The 24861-nt window shown below is 34.6% G+C and overlaps 1 protein-coding gene across 1 annotated transcript in view; it reads right to left on the minus strand.

Annotated features, from left to right (window-relative positions):
- The window catches only part of LOC148952301 (protein phosphatase methylesterase 1), a 68433-nt gene that overhangs the window by 14869 nt on the left and 28703 nt on the right, over positions 1–24861 (minus strand). Inside the window, exons 2-3 of the mRNA XM_089088918.1 lie at positions 14158–14347; positions 9727–9836 (exon numbers count right to left, since the gene is read on the minus strand). Of these exons, the coding sequence (XP_088945044.1) occupies positions 9727–9836; positions 14158–14347 (300 nt within the window). The remainder of the gene's footprint in view (positions 1–9726; positions 9837–14157; positions 14348–24861) is intronic.

Consider the following 24861-nt stretch of genomic DNA (forward strand, 5'->3'; position numbering starts at 1 on the left):
AAAAAATAGGAAAATAAGTCTTATAACTTATATTAGCATACAAAAAGCCAAGTGAACTGATCAAACACGGGTGCTTCGGCAAGTTAGGATGTATACACCAGTATTTCCTAAGGATTAATTCAGGTATTCGCTTGAGTGACTAATATATCAACAATGATTAACAACAAAAATATACTTTGATACATTTGTCTAAGGCTATAATAAAACAAAGGCTAATGTTGTTAGACCACGTCTTACGAATGGCAATTTGCCAAAAAATCACGATTTTAGGCATCAAGTGAGGTAGGGGGAAGGCATATAGAAAAATTAAATGAATTAAAACCTTCAAGAGAGGGAGCAAGGTAGCAACGAAAAGATTTCCAAAAGTAGTGGGATGGAGGAAGATCTTGCACAGCTGTTTTGGCCTTAGGTGATTAGACATTGTGATAAATTGTCAGCACTATCAGTATTCAATAGTAGTAGCACTGGCCTGATTGATTCCCAGACCTAAAAATGGACCTAAAATGTATTTTTGAGGCATTTAAAAACAAAATAAATCTTTACTACCTCCCCCTGTCATAAAGCCCAAACCTGTGTGCAACTACGCGATAAAGCACAGTATTTGCTCATGGTTGAAAATGAAGCATGCTGTATGACAGGCAGTATGAGACTACTCAGGAAGGGTTTAAAACTCCTTAGCACCTTTTCTTGGAGAGAATCTGTAGTCCATTCAAAAACAAGAAGCTTATATCTTTCCTGTGAAACTCCGCAAAATTTACATCACAAATAAAAACTTAATGAGGTAAAATGTGACATTTTTATTCTCCAACTTAAAATGATCAGAAACTCTCCCAAGTTAGTTTGATATTACCACTCCCTGCTTTTGTTTCGAGATTTCTGTTATACAGCATTGGGAGTGCTGATTAGACTAGGTAAGCCCCCCCCCGTAAAATTCAGCTTATGGGTGCCCATGTTGTAAGTAGCCTATATATGGAGAACCGGATCAGAGGCAACGCTGTAGCGTTGCCTATAGTAAAGGCCATACGGCTCCAATATTTTATTATTTTTTTTTCCCAGAGGCACTTCATTGGGTCGTCGTACAAAACTTCAAAGGGAGCTCATTCGATTGGAAATCGAGAGTTCTAATGCCCTTTTTAATAGTCGAAAATAATTGGAGGGCAACAAGCCCCCCCCCCCACTCATAAGTCCACCAATCATATCCAGAGAAAAACCTGAGTTATCAATTTTGTACAGCGGACTTGATTTTCTACCTTAACTTATGTTTTTGAGGAGAATACTCCCCACAACCCTCAGGGTAAGAGTTTTATGCTATAGCATGGGGGCATACAAAGCTTGCGTAGCAGGTGTTGTCGTATAAACTTAAAAACGAACCCATTCTATTAGAAATTCAAAGGTCTAGTGCCTTTTTTCATAGTCAAAAATTATTGGAGGGAAACTAGCCCCCCCCATGCCCACCATGCTCCTAAGCACGTCCATTAGTAATTTTGAGACAGCCATTTTATTAAACATAGTCTTAAGTTCCGGAATTAGGATTTAGCGGATGGAAGCCTTTTCATAGCGGTTATGGCTCGAACTGTAGCTCTAGCTCTGAGAGAATAAAAGTTTTGCTTGAATAGCATTGCCTTAAAAGATCCAAAAAGAGCTTATTCGGTTTGCCGTGTAATGACTAGTTCCTTTTTTGTTTGTTGAAGGGAATTTTAGGATAGCTAAAACCCCTTCCACGTTAACCGGGTCCCAAAATGCAACGATCCGAAATTTCTGAACGGACTTGCTTTTCAGCGTGGCTGAAAGTCCAGTGTATCATGTGTCCGCACCAAAAAATCCCCCCACGGTCAACAGGGGCAACAGCTATATGCAGCATTTTGGAGCTGGACACGGAATTTTTGAAAGGGATGCTCGCGTAAATTTGAAAGGGGTATTCTGTGCTCTAAAATTCATAGCTCTGTCTTCCTTTTTAAGCGCTAAAGTACATCGTAGGTTCCCCAGCTTCCCCCTTCCTCACAAACCCGATAATTCTAAAAGTAACGAATAAAAATTTTAAGGTCGCTTTCTTGTTAAAAATAGCTTAGAAACCAAATGTGACACAAGATCTGGTATTGACACGAGCCCCTAGCGCCCGGGGATAAGTTTGGCAGGTTTCGCTCTGGGAGCATGAATAGGCCACGCGGTAGTGAAACTCTTATTACATTTAGATAGGGCTCACTAGATGGGAAATTAAAATTTATATGTCATTTTCAAAGAGCCAAAAGAGTAAAAAGTATAAATAGCCCCCCCCCTCCACGCTCTTTTTTCCTCAAACAGAAACTGAAAGAACTTTGAGATAGCTTTTCTTAAAAATAGTTCAAAGACCATATAGAAAAAAATCATGGTTAAAAAAAGCCCCCCAGCACCCAAGGGCAGGTGCTATTAGTTATGCGCTTTGGGAATATAGGTTTCTTATTCAAGAGATGCTCGTAACAATACCAGAGAAAGTTCATTTGATTGTAAATTGAATGATCTAGGTAAGTTTTTTTCGAGTGAAGTGGGATTGGAGGGCAACTAGCTCCCCCAAGCCCCCATTCCCTCAAATACATCCAATGAACGTTTTTAGGTATGTATCAACATAAAAAAAAACCCGATGCTCGGTAACAAAAACTCTTTTACTACAACAACCTCCCAAAGTCCGGGGACAAATGTGGCTCTCGATGAGCTGGAGCCTGTATAGCTCGTGTGTCAAAAACAATCGTACGTTCACTAGGGAGAACATATGAGATATGTTACCAAACGTTTAGGGTCCCTTTTTTATAGTTGGGAGAGGTCTAGAGGTAGACAGTCTCAAACCCATCTGATGGAAACTTTGAGATAGACGTTTTGTTAAGAATGACTCAAAGATCAGGAGAAGAATAGTACGGCGTCAATAGAACCCCCAGGGTAGAGGGGAAGGCGTCTTAAGTTAACCACTGACAACATGTATGGCTTTCGCGAAAGGTACGGTTATATAAACTTCATGAGAGGGTCAATTGTTTGGAAATTGAAAGTTATGGGTAACTTTTTTAGAGAAAAAAAAGTTAAGGTTGCCCCCCCCCACGCTCTTTTTTCCCCAAGCCCGGCCGCTCGAAATTGGGTAATGACCCGTGTCTTGAAAATTTTCCAAAAAATTAGATAACAAAAACACCCCCCAGAGCCCGGGGATAGGCGTTGTAAGTGTTGTCCTGGAGGCGTTTATGGTTCTTATGAAAGAGATGCTCGTATAAAATTCAGAGGGGGCACATTTGATTGGAAATTGAAAGTTCTAGTTCAATTTTTAAGAGTCAAAAGATATCCGACGGCAACTAGCCCCCCCCCCCCCCCCCCACACACACCCTTTTTTCCCCAAGCCTATCCGATAAAAATTTTATAATAGCCATTTTATTAAAAATAGCTCAAAGGTCAGAAAAGAAAAATTCCTGTGTCAACCGAAACCACAAGGGCCCAGAGGCAGGCGTTATCTGTAATGTTCTTAGGGTATATGTGCTTCTTATTGAAGGTATTCTCTTATAAACTTCGAAGAGGGCTCATTTGATTTGAAATTGAAAGTTCTTGTTCACTTTTAAGTGTCAAAAGAGATCGGAGGGTAACTAGCCCCCCCCCCTCCTCCACGCCCTAAATACATCAGATAAAAATTTTGGGATAGACATTTTGTTAAAAAATAGTTCAAAGTTCTGATAACAAAAAACTCCGGTGTGGACACAGGCCCCCAGGGCCCGGGGTTAGTCGTTGTAAGTTATGCCCTGGGGGCATATATGATTGTCATGGAAGGGATGCTCGTATAAAATTTCTAGAGAACTCATTTGATTGGAAACTGAAAGTTGTAATTACCTTTTTAAGAGTCAAAAGTGAACGGAGGACAACTAGCCTCCCCCTACATTTCATTTATTTTTTTCCATGAGGCACTTCATACAGAAGGGGTCGTCGTATAAACTTCCAAGGGGGCTCATTCGATTGGGAATCGAGAGTACTAGTGCCCTTTTTAAGAGTCAAAAGAGATCAGAGGGCAACTGGTCCCCCAAGCCCTTTTCCCCAAATACTTCTGATAAAAATTTGAGGTAGCCATTTTGTTAAAAATAGTTCAAAGATCAGATAAGAAAAACTCCTGTGTCAATACAACCCCCCACCCAGGGCCGGGGAAGGCGTTGTAAGTATGGCTCCGGGGGCATATATGGTTCTTATGGAAGGTATGCTCGTATAAACTTCAGAAAGGATTCATTTGAATGGAAATTAAAAGTTGTAGTTCATTTTCTCAGAGTGAAAAAGATCAGAGGACAACTAACCCTTCCCGTCTTCAACGCCTTTGGGTGAATTGGATGGATAAACCCATCCGACATATTTTTCAGGTGGCCCTTTTTTTAAAAATTCTTCAACCATCAGATCTTATAACTCCACGGTTGATACACCCCACCCCCCTAGGGCTCAGGGATAGGCTTTGTAAATCATACTCTGGGGATATATATGGTTCTTATAAAAGGGATACTCGTATTAACTTCAGAGAGGGCTCATTTGATTGAAAATAGAGAGTTCTAGTTCACTTTTAAAGAGTAAAAAGAGACCGAAGCTAAATCTAGTCCCCCCCCCCACGCCCTTTTTCCCCAAACCCATCCGATAAAAATTTTGAGATAGCAAGTTTGTTAAAAATATTTCAAACATCAGATAATGAAAACTCCGAGGTTGACACAAACCGATTTTTCGACTTTGATATTGTTACTTTGATATCAGTTTTGATACTTTGATAAATATTTGATTTTTTTTTTTAAGTTTGATTTTGAAATAAGGAATTTTTAAGAACTTGAATTTTTTTGAATCAAAAACGAACAAAAATTAATTAAAAAAAACGTTCCGAAAAATAAGTTTTTCAAAGAAAAGTAAAAGCCATTTTAAACTTAAGCTCAGCAGATATAAATACCTTTTAAAATTCAAACTCAAAACGACCAGAACTAACTACTAAAGAATAAATTAAATCCAAAAGAAACAGAAATTAAATAAACAATCATAGCAAAAACATACAACAAGTAATAATATAAATGAATAAATAGATCTTAAAGCGAGTAATTCTTAGGTTGAATATGAATATCAAGCTTAAATTGAAAAAAAATATCTTCTTATTGAAGTATAAATGAAACTGAAAACGAACAGAAATTACATAAAAGATCCATGCAAACAAGAATAAAATAGATATTAATGTAAATTATTAAATAAATATTAAAACGGGTGAAACTTAAATTGAATAATCAAATCAAGCTTGACACAAGCAAAAATAACTACAAAAAGTTTGGGTATGACCTCCTTCTCTCACTGTAAAAGTCTAAAACCTACTGCGTCATTGGCGCTTTACTGAAAACCAATTTTATGACAAATTTTTTCTTTTGTACTTAATATTGAAAATAAACATTAAAATTATAGTAAAATTTTGAACTGATGAGCTTTCAGCAATTAATATCATTATACATAAAATATTCAGTCTAATATATTAGCTCTTTTTAAAGTTGTTAAAGAAGAATATAATTTCCCTACAGACAAGTGTTTGGATACTGCCTCCTTTCCTAACTGTAAATAAAAACCAAAAGCCTACTGCGTCATTGGCGCTTAACTGAAAACGGATTATATTACAAATATTTTCTTTCCCAGTTCTTACAGCATTGAAAATACAAATAAAATTACAGGGAAATAAATTCTTGAATTGATGGATCTTTCAACAATTAATATCATTATTCATCAAATACTCAATTTGATGTTGTTTATACTTCCCAATACTGTTCAAGACGCATATAGTTTTCAGTAAAGTGCCAATGACGCAGTAGGTTTTAGACTTTTACAGTGAGAGAAGGAAGTCATATCCAAACTCTTGTTTGGACTGATTTTTGTTCTTTTCAAGCTTGATTTGCATATTCAGTTTAAGTTTCACTCGTATTAAAGTTTATTTATTCATTTACATTAAAATCTAATGTATGTTTGTTTGCATTGATTGTTTATTTAATTTCTGTTCGTTTTAAGTTTCATGTATACTTCAATAGGAAAAATATTTTCTTTCATTTCTAGATGCATTCTCTTTTCCAGCTTAAGAACTATTTAATTGCTGTTATATTTATTCAAGTATTTTGTCGATGTCTTAATAGTTTTTCTATAATTGCCACCTAAATATAGGTTCGCTTTGGATTTTATTTATTACTTAATAGTTATTTCTGGTCGTTTTGAGTTTGAATTTTAAAAGGTATTTGTATCTGCTGATCTTAATTTTAAAATGACTTTTAATTTTCATTAAAAACATATTTTTCGGAAAGTTTTTTTTAATTAATTTTTGTTCGTTTTTGATTGCAAAAAATTTCAAGTTTTTAAAAATTCCTTGATATTCATATTCAATCAAGCATTACTCGCTTTAAGATCTATTTATTCATTTATATTATTACTTGTTGTATGTTTTTGATATGATTGCTTATTTAATTTCTGGTCGTTCTGAGTTTGAATTTTAAAAGGTATTTGTATCTGCTGAGCTTAAGTTTAAAATGGCCTTTACTTTTCTTTGAAAAAATTATTTTTCGGAAAGTTTTTTTTTTAATTAATTTAAAAGAAAGAAACCATTGATGAAAATGGATTATATATTAAGCTGATTAACTGTCACAAGTATAGAATTAATTAACTGTCACAAATGCGCTGATATTAAATAAAAGAAGATTCTTGAAAGTTGAAGGGTACTCGTAGTGTTATAGAGAAAAAATTGCAAAGATGTGTTTTGTTGTCAGTAAAGCACAAATGACTCTTTAGCCTTTTGAGGAGTAGGAAAGGGTGATGGCAGCAACGAACAATTTGTGGTGATTTCCGTTCGTATGTTTCAGGTTTCATTTCTCCAATCATAGTCTGGGTTGAAGGGGCCCAAGTCCAAAGCCCTTCCTCCTTATACCCCTCCAGTGAAACCGTTTGAAAATCTTTGCATGACTCTGATGTCAGCAAGTTGTGACAGGTCCACCATTTGTGAACTATGTAGGTCTACTTAATGTGTGCTGATTTTGGACATATATGTTGCACAATAGCTTCAGATCCGCAGTCAGCAAACAAAAGAGCCATTTATTCTTTAATTAATGGAAAACCAAAAAAGGGGAAAGGGTGAGGGTTGAAGGGGTCTCAGGAGTTACAGTTTGGGCCCTTCAATTATACATATTGAAAATCCTTATATGGCCTTGATTTCAACAAGGTGTAGAATTAACGCCTTTATATTAAATATACCTACGAAGCGTCTTTGCTTATACGGTTTATTAAAAAATTTATGGCCTTAGCCATAAATTATGTAAGTTATGCGACTATGCATAGGGACACACTTATCATGTTGCCCCCAGATAGATAGCACGGAAGGGCGGATGGGATGTTGAGAAGATGACAGGGTGCCCTCCTGTCAGTTCTGGCCCTCAAAAAGAGCATTTAAGCTTTTTATTTGGGATCCGACAAGGCCTGCCCCAAGTTTCTAAGATCATCTATTTTATATGACGAGGCTGGGAAAGAGGCGGGGGGGGGGGGGGGGAAATGCCCAATAAAAACATTCACCCATCCCCAAATTACATTCAATTGGTTTTGTAACGGTCATTCATATCAAAACTTTTTTTAATAGCTAATATGGAAAAAATATTATTGAAAAACTCTCAAAATTACGTCAAATCGTATTTTGTAGCTAGGTTTTTTTATGGTTTTAGTTTAAAAACATTTATTGTTGTTTCATTTTTAGTTTGAGTATATTTTTTAGTTTTTTTTTTTTGGATTATTATGCTTTTTGTGTGACACGAAATGTAATTTCCGCATTTTTGCTTGTGGGAGCCATTTTAAAACGAAAACTGTATCTGATCATACAAATACGTTGTACAGAACAGCCACGGCCAAGACAGAGGAGGAAAATTTAGAGAGGCCTAGCACGCTGTCTAACCAAAGGAACCGTGCAGATTTGTGTGCATTATATAATAGATTTGATAAATCACAATTACTTTAAGAAAAAAAAAAACAACGACTCTCGTTACAAGAAGTATGGTCTCGGAGTTGGGAAGTTGACAAACTCTAAAGTCATCAAACAATTTATGGTAATAAATGGCAAGTAGCAGATTTATCCCTTAGATAATATGCAGTATATACAAAGTTAACGGTTATCACGAACTATTTATTCAGTAAAACAAACTAACGTTCATTCAATATTGCGTAGTTACAAACTAGTTACTAGGAGTTAGGGGGGGGTACCTAGAGCCAAAATAGCTGCATTTTTAGGCACAAATTCTCGACTTCACATAAGAAATCTTTCAGAGAAATATGAAGGGAAGATTTAAACCCTGATAATTATTCATTTAGTGAAATACGTCTGGACTACACTTGTATTATGAGTACTAAGATGAGGGGAAGGGAGTGCCAGATTCCGTCATATTGTGTATACGGACGTTTTTAACAGAGTACATTGGTTTTAAATATCAAAGCATTGTGATAAAAGTTGAGCTTCAGCGTGAAGAACGCAAGTTTGATGAGACTGGCAGCCTGCCTCGTATTAAACGAGAATCCTGTTTTATTGCGTAAAGCAGGCACACCTATATTAGGTCTCAATTTCTTAGCACTGTTACGCAAAAAGTTAAACTTAGCATAAAGTCTATTTCTTTTAGAATTACCCTGAATGTCAAAAACAGACAGACATAAGCATAAAAAAAACGAGTTTTCTAACTGAAAGTACAGAATGTATTAAAACTTAAAAAGAAAAAAAATAACTTATATATGAGGGGGATGGAGAAGGCTACCATTCCTTAACTTTTACGTTAAAGTTTGACTTTCTTTTCCGGAAACTTCAAGAATAAATGCTCTAATGCAAGAGGAAATGTGAGGAAAAGTTCAAATCTGTTATTTTAGATCTAGAAGGGTGAAAGGGATTATTTTTGTGCATTTGCTTTAAAAACCACAATTTTCAGTCCCGTGTTTTCAAAACCAATGAGTTAATAAGACAGTTGCACTTCGTTTATGGGATAAATCTTATTCGTTTTAAATTTTTGTGCTGCTCTTTACTTTAATTTAAAACAAACTGGGTTCTTAATTTACTACTAAAAGAAAAGATTGGAGGTAGCTAACCTCCAATCTCTTTGACAATGAAAAAGGGCATTAGAACTTTTAATTTCCTTTCAAATGAGCCCTCTCCCAATCTTCTACGACAATTGGTTCAATAAGATCATACCTGGAGAAAAAAAAAATATAATAAACACATATCCTTGATCTTTTTTCTGATAAAAAAAAAGAAGCAAAATTCGACATTTTTCGTGATAGGAGCTTGAAACCTCAAAGTAGGGTGCTCTTATATGCTAAATCCGACTGTGTGACTTTCGGTAAGATCGCTTCTTTGTGGAGGTGTTTCTCCGCTTTATTTGAAAATCAGGCCAATTTTCTCAGGCTCGTAGCTTTTGATTGATAACATTAAACTTAATGAATTTTATATTTTTGGAATCTACACGAAAAGCCAATTCATTTGATGTGTTAAATTTTATCAAAGCTCCTTTTAATTAGTTTCAGTTACTATTGGGCTGAGTCGCTCTTTACTTACAGTTCGTTACTATGAACTTTTTGATTGGAGTACATTGGTGAACTAATTTTTATATACATAAGAATTATTAAGCTCTAGCACCTTTTATCATTCTTGGAAAGACATGTCGAGAATACGCATTTCACAACTGATTAACATTGTTGCAAGGTGAAATAAATTAGACAAACCTTGCCATGATGGTTGACGATAAATTTTCCTCGTCTGTAGTATCAGTACTTCCGTGACCTCGCATGTCAATTGCCACTGTTTGGCAAGTAACAAGACTTGTTATAGCCACCTACAGTTAAAACAAAAAATAATTACCAGGAATAAATGTTGCAGTACTTGCACAAAAATAAACCAAATTTCAAGGAACTTCTGATTATACGTCTCTAGCAACAATCAATTTCGTTAGTTAATTTCGTTACAATCAAAAAGTTAGTATTAAGATAAAAGAATTTAGATTATATTTTAATGGTTAATGTATGAATTTTGAGTAGCCAAAAGAGTATTAAAAAGAATTTATTAGTTTATTTACGGTTTTTTTTTTAAAGGAGGATTAGAACGGAGTTTCTAAGGATATCGTAAGGGCACAGCATTCTACTCCTCCTAGGTTTGTTATGGGGTTGAGGGAAGGTTGGGAGGATGGAGGATGATGTATTGATTGAGAACAAGGTTTTAAGAAATTTATTTGTGTATTACTAATGTATTTCCACGGTGAAAGGGGTGCCCTATGGCGGAAGGGCACCCTACAAAAATAGGAATGGTATGTTTTTTTGTGGTTTTGAAATTTATAGTAGTATACCTTGTCTTCAACAAATATGTTTGGCTACCAAAATTAAAAATTAAAGATGTTTCTATTAAATTAGTGTAAGTGACATTAAAATTCGAAATTAAGTGAAAAATATTATTATGTCACCGAGAACAGAAGAGGTGGAATTTTTTTTTATTATTTATGTAGATAAACGTCCACAAAATAGCAAGAGTGCATTGCCCAGAAAACGGGCAACGACTTTTCGCCACTGTCACACCTAAGCTCGTACAGATAATTACCAAAAGCAGTTTGCTAAGTTGCTATCAAAGGAACGATTATCTCGATCTTTTTGACCTACATTGCCATGTTGATCTTCGTTTTGAGAGGAGCTTTGCAGTAACCAACAGATTTTGGCAATTACCTCTGAACTGTGAAAATGTCAAATAGTTTAATTTGGCTTACAAACCCGTTTTCCTCAACTTTGGCCATATTTAAGATAAAAAATATTTGGTCTTTTTCTGACCACTTCCTAAGTTAAAACTCAATGTAAAAAAGAATCTTTGAAATTCTAAAGGCGTTTCTTCTCGCCTGACTACTGGATACTAGACAAGTACTGATTTTACTTCATACATTTCCATCAGCAGATTTACCTTAATAAAGGAAAAACAAATGGAGCCACTAAAATAATGGCCCTTCACGCCACTATTTTACCTACCCAAATTGGTTTACTGACTGGCATAAAAGACATGGAGCTTCCCCTCCCCCCACGTGACGCCCCTGTCAACAGTACCTGAAAGTTTCAACTTCATCTCCACTTGACACCCATAACATTCTACGAGAATCAACTCCGGCCCCCTGTCATTTCCGAGATATAGCAGATGATTTGAAAACTCGGATGCGCATTACGTATTTTGATTTTCTGAGGTACCGTACACTTGTCGTTTCCAGAATACACCATTGGGAAACTCTGGGAACCTTCGCCTAGCAAAAATCCCAAAGATCCCCTAGCTGGTCGGAATATTAAAACCAGACATTCCCTCCTTTTCTACTAAAAACTATCTGTAAAAAAAGGGTAATATACTTAATTTAGGGTCAATAGCTCCGTGGATATGTGGGTGTTATTGACCTTGGAGCCACAACTTATCGGACCTTTCAAAGTTTCTCATAAAAAGACTTCCTCTAAATTTTGATCCAATATCACGAAGGTTACGAGGGGAGTTGGGTAGCAGAAAAGGGCATGGGAGAGTTTGGTTGCCCTCCAATCATTTTCACCCTTAAAAAGGACAGCAGAATTTTCTATTTCTGGTCGAATGAGCACCCTCAAAAGTATTTACAGCCACTCTTTCCATACAAAGTGACTGGACAAACAAGTTTTTTACCCTTTGTCGAGCCCTGTAAGCGGAATCAATATATTTTGTCTTATTCTTCCTTCTGGATAGGGATCCCCCTTGCCTAAGTAATTAAGGATGTAAGTTTCGAGCCGACTAGGTGGGAAAATGTTGACCCCATTTTTTTCGGGAGGGGTGCACCCCGTATTTTCTCTGCACTTTTCTCGTAGCTCCTACTAGGGCCATAGATATATGTTGTTCTAGAATAGGGATTAGTCCTGCATATCTAAGGAAAAAACATATATTTCGAGATATTTTGAGATACCGGTAGCCATTCGATTAAGCATAGGTAAAACGTCATCTAACTATGCCTTTGGGGATGACAAGACCTCAAATAGCAGCTGGGAAAAATAACTGTAAGTTACGCAAATTGCCCATAGTTAATATATAATATTTGTTAGTGTTTGACTTTTTGTCACAATTCTTAGAGAAATACTGCTCATGCGCAAGGGCAGTCAAATTTAAGTAAGAAACGGTTTTAAAGAACTTTAACCCTTTAGCGTAAATACCGAGGATATCCTCAAATATTGATGATACGAAAAATACCCCTTCATATACGGATAATTTCGGTTCGTTTTAAATTTTAATGTTGGTCCTTACTTTCAGTAGAAAATGTTTTTTTTTTAACTTGATAGTTTACAAAGAGTCTACTGATGTATGATACAAAAACAAACCAAAAAATTATATAAATAGTTTTATCAGACTGTCTTCTGGCAGACACGGTAAGGAAACACATTCTAGATCAGGGTGATAACAAGCAATTTAGTAACTTAGATTTGGTAAGCATAATAGATACAATCTACAAAAAGAAAAAATGTTCCCGTTGATTTAAAAACAAGCATTCACCCTGGTCAATCACAATATTCAAGTTATTAAATAAAAATAAAAAATCTCGTGAAGCTTTTCTAATCAAGCGCATTGCTTCTTTTGTCTGACTGGAGCCCGCCAACAAAAGATGTAAATATTTACTCAGATTCTTAAAAAATGTATTCAAACTGGTCCACCAGTTTGAATACAATAATAATATTTATTTATTATTGAATACAATATAATACAATTTATTAATGAATACAATAATATTTATTTATTGAATACAATTATCTATTTATTGAATACAATAAATAGTATGATCATATTATTTTTACTTTTTTGTTGCCTAAATTTACTTGAAAGTCAAAAGCATTAAATCCTGGATTCCTGCAATAGATTTGCTCTTAACAATTTCCGTTGCAGATAAAAAAATCTTTGGTACAACCCTTTATGGTATAGTTGGGGACTTTGTTTAGATAGGGTGCGACTCACAGATTAAAAAGGCATTTTCGTACTGATATTTTTCAATTATCTGCAGGAGAGGGTGAGATCCTTTATAAAAATTCCCCCTCCCTGTGTACAGGAAAAGAAGTTTACATACCATCATTAGTTGCTTATATAGGATTCATTCTTTTTTTTACTAGTTTGTTGTTCTGTATCTTTTATTATCTGACCAAAAAGCACAATTTCGGTTTGTTTTATATGCTGGAAAGTTATATTTGACGTCAAGCTTTTCTTAGAATTTGTGATAATAACTAATTGCTCATCATACTAAGATATTTGATCTTCACTTTTTATCATGCAAGTAACTAAGAATCGAGACCAAATAAATACAAAATTTTTGCTTTGGCAGTTTTTTCCAGAAATAAGTTGTGCATGGTACATTGTCCTACCCAAAACCAAAAGGCGCATCTCAAAGTGTAGTTTTCTTCTTTTTCCAGAGATTTGAACAGCAACAAAATTATCAATACTACGCTGCGCAGCTGAATAATATAGATTTATTTTGGCATTAAACCATTTTAGGTATTCTTTAAGGAAGAAAAGTTGAATCATAATCTCTCTGATTACAGCCGGTCTCCCTTGCCTCACATACAGTTAATACACCTATGCGAAAACCAACTGTATATGAAAACACACTAGAAAAATCTTCCTTGCTTTATAACTTATTTTTTAGAAAAAAAAATTGAGATTTGCCCATTGTGTTTAGGCGCAATGACGGACTACTGAAAATTCAGGAAAATTAAGTAGTTAGCTCTCATACGAAGACATTTTCGTGAATCCTACATAAAAAGAGCTCTTACATAATAAAATTGATATAGACTCTAGAAAACTAGAACAATTTCGAGACAAGCACTGTTAGAATACAAGAAATTCGAAATATTTTGACAAGAATACGCTTTTACAGCCGCCAGACCCTAGAGCCTCCTCCAACAGAAATTCTTTGATCCTATGCTAAAGATTTTGGCTTTGCTTTTTTTGCCTTGCATTTTTTTTTTTCTAAGCTTGTTTTTTTTTTTTTTAAAAATTTTATGAAAAAGTTCTGAATTGCAACCTCTATGCATGGTTACCAAAATAAGCAAGTCATAAATGACTCATCACAATCTTAAAAAAGAATAAGCAAAAGCGCTTCCCAGAATCGTGCCCAAGACATTGGAATCATAACTCACATTGAAGACTGACCATGTTAAGCCTGAATACCCACCACCATGTAGCATAACAAGCAAAGGACCAGCATTTTCTCCGCCATGATATACATGAAATTTCCCTGCTTGCGTTTCAACAAACTCATCATTCACAAAATAGGGTGACCAAGATTCAGGACTATAATTTCTTCTTTGTAGCCTTTTGTTGCTGGAGCTTAAAAAAAATTTTTGTTAGAAACCTCGGTATAATTATAGGGGAAAAAATTGTAAACTAGGCATCATTAAACTACTTTCGATTTATTGGTGGTGTTACATATCTGATACATTATAATTTGGAACATAGGTAGTCAAGGTTAGCAGGCTGGTTCACTGAGTGCATAAGATCCCACTACTGACTAGATTTATTTATGTCATATTAGCATAGGATTTCTTTTTGATATAATTTTTTACACATTTTTTTAATGTGTTAATTAATTTAATTCGAACAATAAAAAGCAATAAAAAACGGAATTCAAAAGAATCAAATTATTATACTGATTTCAAATATATAAGTATCATTTAGTCTTACCCATCAATGGGTACGAGCCTTAGAAAATTTACCTGATTTTCGAAAAGAAAGGGAGAAACTACAAGTCATAGAATCTCAGCTTATCAGTGAACCTTACTGTAGAGGTTTCAAGCTCCTATATGCAAAAACGTAGAATTTTGTATTTTTTGCCAGAAGAAAGATCACGGATGCGTGTTTTATTTTCAGGGTGATCGCACCAACCCAGCGGTCCTAGAATCATGGGCACACATAAGGGGGGGGGGCAAGGGGGGCGTTTCCCCCCCTGGATGAATTATCGTGTCATATATTTGTATTAATTTTAAAAACTTTCCACAGAATAAGTTTTCAAAGAAAAGTAAAGAGCTCTATTAAGCCAAAAATGGGCAGAAATAAAGTCAAAAATCATTCCTAGCGTAGCACTACAACAGACCACTATTAAAAATTAAATTGAACCCAAAACGAAAATAAATTATAATAAATAGCCGAGTCAAACTCAAAACAAGCAAAAATTAACATCACTAGGGCTTACAACCCCCATGTACTCTCAAGACCAGAACATAAAAAAAAAAAAAAATGACCGTGGATTGTCAGTGTAATTTACCTATACTTATATTTATTCATTAAAATAAAAATAGGGTAAAAGAGTAAAGAAAGTTTTTTACTTATTTAAGTAAAAAAAAGTGAAAACATTTAAACATATTTTGTTTTCAGTAAAGCGCAAACTATGTTCTTGTCTTGAGAAGGCATGGGGGTTATCAGCCCTACTAATGTTAATTTTTGCTCATTTCGAGTTTGACTCGGCTATTTATTATAATTTCTGTTCGTTTTGAGTTTTATTTATTTATTGGTAGTGATTTGTGGTAGTTCTACGCTTGGATGATTTCTGCCCTTTGACTTCATTTCTGCACTTGCACTTGACTTCATTTCTGCCCATTTTTGGCTTAATGGAGCTCTTTACTTTTCTTTGAAAAGCTTGTTTTGTGGAAAGTTTTTTTACGTGAATTTCTGTTTGTGTTTTATTGACAAAGTCAGTTTCATGGAAATCATTTTCATATATCTTTTCGTTTTTTTTTCTATAAGAATCCATAGTTTTGCATAATTTTGGGGGTTTGACATGCTCAATATTACTAAAGAAATAGTTGCTGGACCGTTCTACTATGCTGAACAAAATAGTTGTTTCAAAATTTTGACTAGATGTGTTTGGGAAATAAATCGGCTTGAGAGACAGGCTGATTGCCCTCCAATCTCTTTTTACTCTTAGAAAGGACCCTAGAATTTTTAATTTTGAATCAAATTAGCTTCTTTAAATGTTTCAATAATATTTCTAGCAATTATAGAGTGGTGCTGCCTATGATATTGCTTAAATGCCTTTTTGAAAACCTGCATGTATGAAGTTTTTTCGTTTAATTGGAATCCCCCCTAAACACTTCACATAAGTTTCACTTAAATACTCTAAGCGTCTTTAGTTACAGTAACTGTAGTTGTAGTATTAAAAGTATACAAATAGTGCTTTTTGGCTAGTTCAAAATCCCACACAACTTAGCCTACTCTTAAAGATCTAACTTAATAATATAAATTGTTCTCGGGATATTGCTTTGTCACCTTTTTAAAAGTTCACATGTTAATAGTTTGTTTTTATTTAGTTCAACGTCCGCCTAATATTTCTTATATTTGAATACTGAAGATATTGTTATATTCTCTTTGGACTATTGGCTACAAAATGGCAGTCTCACAATTTTGATGAAATATGTTTGGGAAAAGAGGATATCAGAGAGGGGAGGGGGCTATTTTCGCTCCATCATGCTTGACTCTGAAAATGGAACTAGAAGTATGCATTTCCAATCAAATGAGCCTCCCCTAAAGTTCATAAGACCACCTCTTCATAAAAACCTTACATTTCCCCGGGGAATAACTTAAAACCCTTATCCCCATTCTTTGGGGGGTTGTTTAAACCCCAAAGGCCGTGTTATGAGGTTTTTGGACTATTTTTGAACAAATAGCTATTTTAGAATTTCTATCAGATGTATTGGGGGAAAATATGACGTGGGGGGTATAGCTGCCCTCCGATAAATTTGACTCTTAAAAATGACTCTTCAACTTCCGATTTCCAGCCCAATGAGCCCCCTCCGAAGTGTATACAACCCCCGTTTCCATAAAAACCTTAGATGCCCTCGGGGCATACCTTACAACCCTTGCCCTGAGGACCATGAGGGGGTTCTCATCCTCAGGAGTTTCTTGAGAAACTTCTGAAGACATAATTTCTGGACTTTTAAACTACGTCAAACAAAATAACTATCTCAAGATTTTGACAGGAAGTGTTTGGGGAATGATGGGCGTGGGGGGTGCCCCCCCCCAATCACTTTTGAATATTAAAGAAGGTACTGGCCCTTTAAATTACGAACTGACTGAGCCCTTTTCGAAGTTTCTACAACAATAAATGGTCATCTTAAAATTTCCATCAGATACGTTTCTGGAAAATACGACGTGTGTATGTGTAGGGGGGGGGCTATTTGACTTCTGATCACTTTGACTCTTAAAAAGGGCACTATAACTTCTGATTATCAATACGCTGAGCCCTCCTTGAGGTTTATACGACCACCATTTCTATAAAAACCTTATATACCCCCAGGGCGTAACTTACAACCCTTAACCTGAGGGCTATATGGGAGGGGGGGAGGTATCCTCAAAGACATAAGTTATGGACCATTCAACTACACTGAACAAAATGGCTTTGTCAAAAATTATAATTGAATGTGTTTGGGGAAATGATTGGTGTATAGGGAGGGGGGTGGATGACCTTCAATCACTTTTGACTGTTAAAAAGGCCAATAGAACTTCTGGTTACCAATCAAATGAGCCCCCTTCCTATAAAAACCTTATATCCCCACAGGGCATCACTTACAACCCTTGCTCTGAGGGTTGCAGGGGGGGGAGGTGTCATTCTCAAAGTCACAATTTCCGGACGTTAAAACTACACTGAAGAAAATGGATATCTCAAAATTTTGATTGGATGTGTTGGGGAGGTGATTGACGCGGGGGAGGGGGAGCTGGCTTCTCTCCATGAGCTCTTTTGAAGTTCCTATGACATTTCTTTGCATAAGAAGTTCCCTGGTCTAAAAAAAAAAATACATTGTGCCCACATCGCTTTTAACTTAGGCAGTGCTATCGCGCTGCCCACGATATTTTGTCTCGAAATTTCAATTATACAGCACTGGAAGTGCTGATTAGACCAGGTAAGAGTAGACTAGCTCGTAGCGATTCTGGGACTCCTATGTACCAAACAGGTTTTTTCTGGTAGTCCTATCTACAGGTCATCACACTCTTTGCCAAGAGGAACGTGTATGACTCGATTGGTGATTAAGATTTGAATAAAAAGAATGGTTTTCACTAAAATTAATATTAGTAAGAGAATTGTATTCAAAGAGAATAGTTTTTACTTGAAAGGATATTAGTGGAGAAAAAAAATGAGTGGTGCATTTACACTATTGGAGATTAATGATGGAACCGACAGCAGCAGCAGCAACGATATACGAGTACCTAGTATATTTTAAACGAATTGGGGTTACCAGGGTCATTTGCAAAGAGGTACCGTTTCTATAGAAGCTATAGTAATTAGAAATATCATATGGAATTTGCTTGAAGGTATATACTTTGCATACGTGCCCGTACCAAACAGGTTGGTTATAATCTGTTCTGGTTCAGGTATATACCATCTATTGATTTCGTACGCCCCCGTACCAAACAGGTTTTTCTGGTAGCATTACACTCTTTGTCAACGGGTAATTAAAGAATGAGATACTTGCATCAACAATACAAAGAATAAGCTCAGATACTTAATAGATTTGATGTTTACAAGAGACATTGCTAGAAAGTATTCAATAGCTTAATTGAAAAGTAACGATAGAATGACATTGTGACTTGACCTAGCGTTACCTCGCCGATGTGATCTGTATAATACATAAGTAACGTTTGAAAAATATTGTCAATTTAAAAAGATATGGCTGAATAGTGTTTTGCGGGGGTTGGGTGGCATCGCGGGTTGACGGGCCTGCGGGTTTAGTTAACGGGGATTCAGGGGCACGGGGGGATTTGGTTATACACGGGTTCAGTTACAAGGGGATTCAGTTGCACGGGGGGTACCCCTTTTTTTCGAACATTGGGCCCCCTGTTTTCAAAATCCCTTTTTCTTCTGAGGCTTGGAGCATTTGTGTCAACAATACAAAGAATAAGCTCAGATACTTAATAGATTTGACGTTTACAAGAGACATTGCTAGAAAGTATTCAATAGCTTAATTGAAAAGTAACGATAGAATGACATTGTGACTTAACCTAGCTTTACCTCGCCGATGTGATCTGTATAATACATAAGTAACGTTTGAAAAATATTGTCAATTTAAAAAGAAATGGCTGAAAAGTGTTTTGAGGAGGATGGGTTGCATAGAGGGGTGACTTGCACGAGGGGTACGTTACAGGGGAGCCCGGGACCCGGGGGGGGTCGGTTAGACACTGTGTCAGTTACAAGGGGAGTCAGTTGCACGGGGGGTATCCCTTTTTTTCGAAAACTGGGCCTCCTGTTTTCAAAATTCCTTTTTCTTCCGAGACTTGGAGCATTTGTGTCAACAATACAAAGAATAAGCTCAGATAATTAATAGATTTGACGTTTACAAGAGACATTGCTAGAGAATATTCAATAGCTTAATTGAAAAGTAACGATAGAATGACATTGTGACTTGACCTAGCTTTACCTCGCCGATGTGATCTGTATAATACATAAGTAACGTTTGAAAAATAGTGTCATTTGACACAGAACTGGCTGAAATGTTAGTGGAACGGGCGGGTGGGCCGAGCGGGGGGCCGGTTCCGAGGGGTCAGTTACCGAAGCTCCCGGGTCCCGGGGTGGGTTAGTTATACACGGGGTTCAGTTACAAGTGGATTCAGTTGCACGGGTGGTACCCCTTTTTTTCGAAAATCGGGCTCCCTGTTTTCAAAATCCCTTTTTCTTCTGAGGCTTGGAGCATTTGTGTCAACAATACAAAGAATAAGCTCAGATACTTAATAGATTTGACATTACAAGAGACATTGCTAGAGAGTATTCAATAGCTTAATTGAAAAGTAACGATAGAATGACATTGTGACTTGACCTAGCTTTACCTCGCCGATGTGATCTGTATAATACATAAGTAACGTTTGAAAAATATTGTCAATTTAAAAAGAAAGGGCTGAAAAGTGTTCTGAGGGGGATGGGTTGCATAGAGGGGTGACTTGCACGAGGGTTCAGTTAAAGGGGAGACAGGGGCACGGGGGGTTTTGGTTATACACGGGGTCAGTTACAAGGGGATTCAGGTGCACGGGGGGTACCCCTTTTTTTCGAAAATCGGGCTCCCTGTTTTCAAAATCCCTTTTTCTTCTGAGGCTTGGAGCATTTGGTGGACATATATTAAACGTAATGAAATTTAGTTCGGAGGTTCTGTTGTACGGGGTTTCAGTTATACAGGGGTTCAGTTACATGGGGGTTCTTTGCGTTAAAAAAAGTAGTTTTTGTATCTTTTAAAAGAACTTTACGGGGATTGAGAGACTCAGTCGCCTAACTCCGTGTGATTTTTCTTTACTTGATGGTCATTAAAAACGAAATTTTTGTGTTAAATAAGTAGTTTTTGTATCTTTTAAAAGATCTTTACTGGGATTGAGAGACTCAGTTGCCTAATTCCGTGTGATTTTTCGTTACTTGTTGGTCATAAAAAACTAAATTTTTGTGTTAAATAAGTAGTTTTTGTATCTTTTAAAATAGCTTTACAGGGTTTGAGAGACTCAGTTGCCTAATTCCCTGTGATTTTTCTTTACTTGATGGTCATTAAAAAAGAAATTTTTGTGTTAAATACGTAGTTTTTGTATATTTTAAAGTAACTTGCCCGGGTCTGAGAGACTCACTTGAAGTAGTCTAGGGTTTTTGAATGTAATTGATGGTAAATAAAAACGTAATTTTTGTGTTAAATAAGTAGTTTTTGTATCTTTGAAATTTGCTTGACTTGTATTGTGTGACAAAGTTTCATCTTTCCGTTAGATTTTTTCTTTACTTTCTAGAAGATATATATGAAATTTATTTGTTCATTCTTTTGATGTTGTAGATAAATATTTTTATTTACAGTTTTAGAGGGACTCAGTTTCCTAATTCCATGTTATTTTTCTTTACATGATGTTAAATAAAAAAGAAATTTGTTGTCTACTTTATTTTTTTATGTTTATTTTAATATATAATTACTGGGATTGATAGACTCATAAGCCTAATTCCTTGTTATTTTTGTTTACTGGTTAGTCATTAAAATAGAAATTTTTGTGTTAAATAAGTAGTTTTGTATCTTTTAAAAGAGCTTTACAGGGTTTGAGAGACTCAGTTGCCTAATTCCATGGGTTTTTTCTTTACTTGATGGTCATTAAAAACGAAAATTTTGTGTTAAATAAGTAGTTTTTGTATCCTTTAAAAGAGCTTTAATGGGTTGGAGAGACTCAATTGCCTAATTCCGTGTGATTTTTCTTTACTTGGTTGTCATTAAAAAAGAAATTTTTGTGTTAAATAAGTAGTTTTTGTATCTTTTAAAAGATCTTTACGGGGATTGAGAGACTCAGTTGCCTAATTCCGTGTGTTTTTTATTTACTTTGTTGTCATTAAATAAGATATTTTTGTGTTAAATAAGTAGTTTTTCTATATTTTAAAAGAGCTTTACGGGGATTGAGAGACTCAGTTGCCGGATTCCGTGTGATTTTTCATCTTTTCGGTAGAGACATTCGATGTACTAAAAGTGTTTAATTCAAACTTTTTTAAAACTTCGAAATTTTTCAACTTTATTTATTTTTTTTATTTTTGTACATAACTTAAAATTTAAAAATATTCTTAAATTTCTAACAAATGCGCTCTGTGATTGGTCAGAGACACGATGTGACTTTCCCACTGATATTCTATGATCGGTTATTGACACTACCTAATCTATTGCATGTATTAAATCAGTATTTTTTACGCAGTGGAATGATAAACACATAAGTCATATCTATAAAAAAAAGTGAAGATGGAGCATTTTAATAAAGTGTGTTTACATAACAAGGTTATTGTAGCATTGAATGCTGACAAAGAGAAGTATTTAAACTTTGAAACAAGTACAGGTGGTAGCACTATTGGAAATATATGCATGCATTGTCATGACAGTAAGGAATTAAATTTCTTTGGAATACCGAAAAAATTCAACTATTTTGTTGGTGGATATGCGAGATTGAGATCTCCAGAGATGATTGCACTCAAAGAGAATGCCAACATAAAAATAATCTTTGATGATAGAGGACAACTCCTCGCTACTGTTGCAGGTAACACATTACCTACTGATATATCCAATCGTCACCTTTCGGGTATTAGCATTCAACGGAAGATCAATAAAAGAAAGGCGTACTCTTCTACTAATATCGTAAACCATATCTTGTCTACGTGCCGAAACTGTTACCTGTGTAAAAATAATGTGATAATAGACAGTGAAACTGCCAGAAAAATAAAAAGGGCATTGTCAGAAAATATCACGATGGACTATAAAGATGAATCGATGAAAAACAAAGCACCAGCAAACGTTACTGCCATTGATCAAACAGTCATTGAACCAAATAATACCAAAGACGAAAAGCATATTGAGCCTGTTGATGAGACACCAGTAAAAATTGTCTATGACTCAAAATGGAATAATGATTATTCTACTGATTACGAACTAAGATAAGAAATTATCTATAATATCAAGAGAAAACATTGTGAAATATTTTATGGAGCAGATTCGAAATGTCCAAAGTTAATCATTCATATTAATAATGTATCATATTTTATTTTTGTATTAATTTTCTACATAGCATTATTTCATTAAAAATATATTATGCATTACATTGTTATGTGCTCATTATTTTTAGAGTATGCTACCATATCAATCGTATAGAATGACTATTAAAAAGTCGGAGATGTAAGAATAGGAATTTGTATACATCTATTGTCAGACACGTGGGAAAAAATTCTTTCTTGAATTTGCCTCATTGATAAATAAAAAAAGACATTTCATACAATAAATTATGACTAAACTCTAAGTAAGCAACAAACTCTTTCTTGAAGTTACATAATGGATAAACAATGCAGAAATTTCACTTAAGAAATTATCAAAAATTGTAAGTAAGTAGCAAATTCTTTCAAAAATATGTTAATACGTTTAAGCAATAAATATCTTTAAGCTTAACCCGTCTTTATTCTCTAGAATAGTTTTATTCACTTCATTAAATTATGAAGAAATTGTAAATGAGTAACAATAGCTTTCTTGAATTCGCTTCCTGGACACAATACAGATATTTAATTAAAGAAATCATAATAAAATCGCAAGTAAGTAATAAAGTCTTTATTGTTTTCACCTATTGGATACACAATACTGAAATTTCATTCAAGAAATTATGATAGAATTGTAAATAGGTAACACACTCATGTTACCTCATGGACACACAATGCAAAAATTTCATTTAAGGAATTATCAAAAATTTTAAGTAAGTATCAAATTCTCTTGGATACAAAATATGGAAATTTCATTCAAGAAATTATGAAAATATTTGTAAGTAAGCAACAAACTCTTTATTGATTTCACCCCCTGGATAGACAGTACAGATACTTCATTCAAGAAATTATGAAAAAATTGAAATTAATTAACTTTTTTTTTCTCTTTATCACCCAAAATTGTAGCTTAGTTACCTGACGGATAAATATAGTTAAAGAAATTATGTAAAAAATTCTCAGGAATCAAAAATTTCTTTATTGGAGTAATCTCGTTTATGCGTACTACGTGACTTTAATTACATAAATTATGAAAAAAATTGTAAATAAACGACAAATTATTCAGTAAATTTACAAGTTTGACAAACAGAAAAGACATTTCTTTGAATAACTAACGAAGCAATGCTACGTAAGTAAAAAACTCTTTATTGTTTTAAAAAGTTAGATATACGACGTAGAAATTAAATTAAAGAAATTATGAAAAAATTCTCAGTCTAAGTAGAAAATTCTTTATTGAATTAACCTGTTGGATAAACAAAAAAAAAACATTTCGTTCAAGAAATTATGAGAAAATTCTAATTAAGTAACAAACTTTATTGTTTTAACTAGTTAGATATAAGAAGTAGAAATTAAATTCATGAAATTATTAAAAATTATAAGTCTAAGTAGCAAATTCCTTCTTGAATTCACCTGTTGGATAAAAAAAAAAAAACAAAAAAGATATTTCGTTCAAGAAATTATCACAAAATTCTTAGTAAGTAAAAAACTTTATTGTTTTCACGAGTTAGATATACGATGTAGAAATTAAATTCATGAAATTATGAAAAAATTCTCAGTAAGTAAACATTTCTTTCTTGAAGTCAACTCTTGGATACACAATACTGAAATTTCATTCAAGAAATTATTAAAATATTTGTATGTAAGTAACAAACTCTTTTTTAGTTTCACCTCTTGGAGATACAGTACAGATAATTCATTCAAGAAATTATGAAAAAATCGAAAAGTAAGTAGCTTTTTTGTCTCTTTATCAAAAACAATTTTCACTTAGCTACGAGATATATAAATCTAATTCAATAAATTCTGAAAAAATTATCAGTAAGTAACAATTTCTTTATTTAAGTCAACTCATGGATACACACAATAAGGAAATTTCATTCAAGAAATTACAAAAAATATTTGTAAGTAAGTAACAAGCTCTTTATTGATTTCACCTCTTGAATATAAAGTACAGATACTTCATTCAAGAAACGTGATTAAAAATGTTTTGAAACTGCATGCTATTTGGATGTCTGTCCTTGGCACCTGTTCAAACGAGCAGGGAATTCCCCACTCGTTCCTACACATTGCAAAAAAGTGACCAGTACGAAAACTCCATGTTTTCAACCAGACTGGTTTTTTAGGGGTCAAAAAGGAGAGATATGCAAATTCGGCATAGCGTTATTTCATTTTTTTTTAAGGTTCATCTAGACGAGGTTACGTGCGCGCACGTAACCTCGTCTAAATGAACCTTAAAAAAAATGAAATACATTTCCAATAGTGCTACCACCTGTACTTGTTTCAAAGTTTAAATACTTCTCTTTGTCAGCATTCAATGCTACAATAACCTTGTTATGTAAACACACTTTAT

This window comes from Artemia sp. Qi Xiang Cuo, chromosome 5, assembly GCF_049724085.1.
Source record: "Artemia sp. Qi Xiang Cuo chromosome 5, ASM4972408v1, whole genome shotgun sequence".
NCBI lineage: Eukaryota > Metazoa > Arthropoda > Branchiopoda > Anostraca > Artemiidae > Artemia > Artemia sp. Qi Xiang Cuo.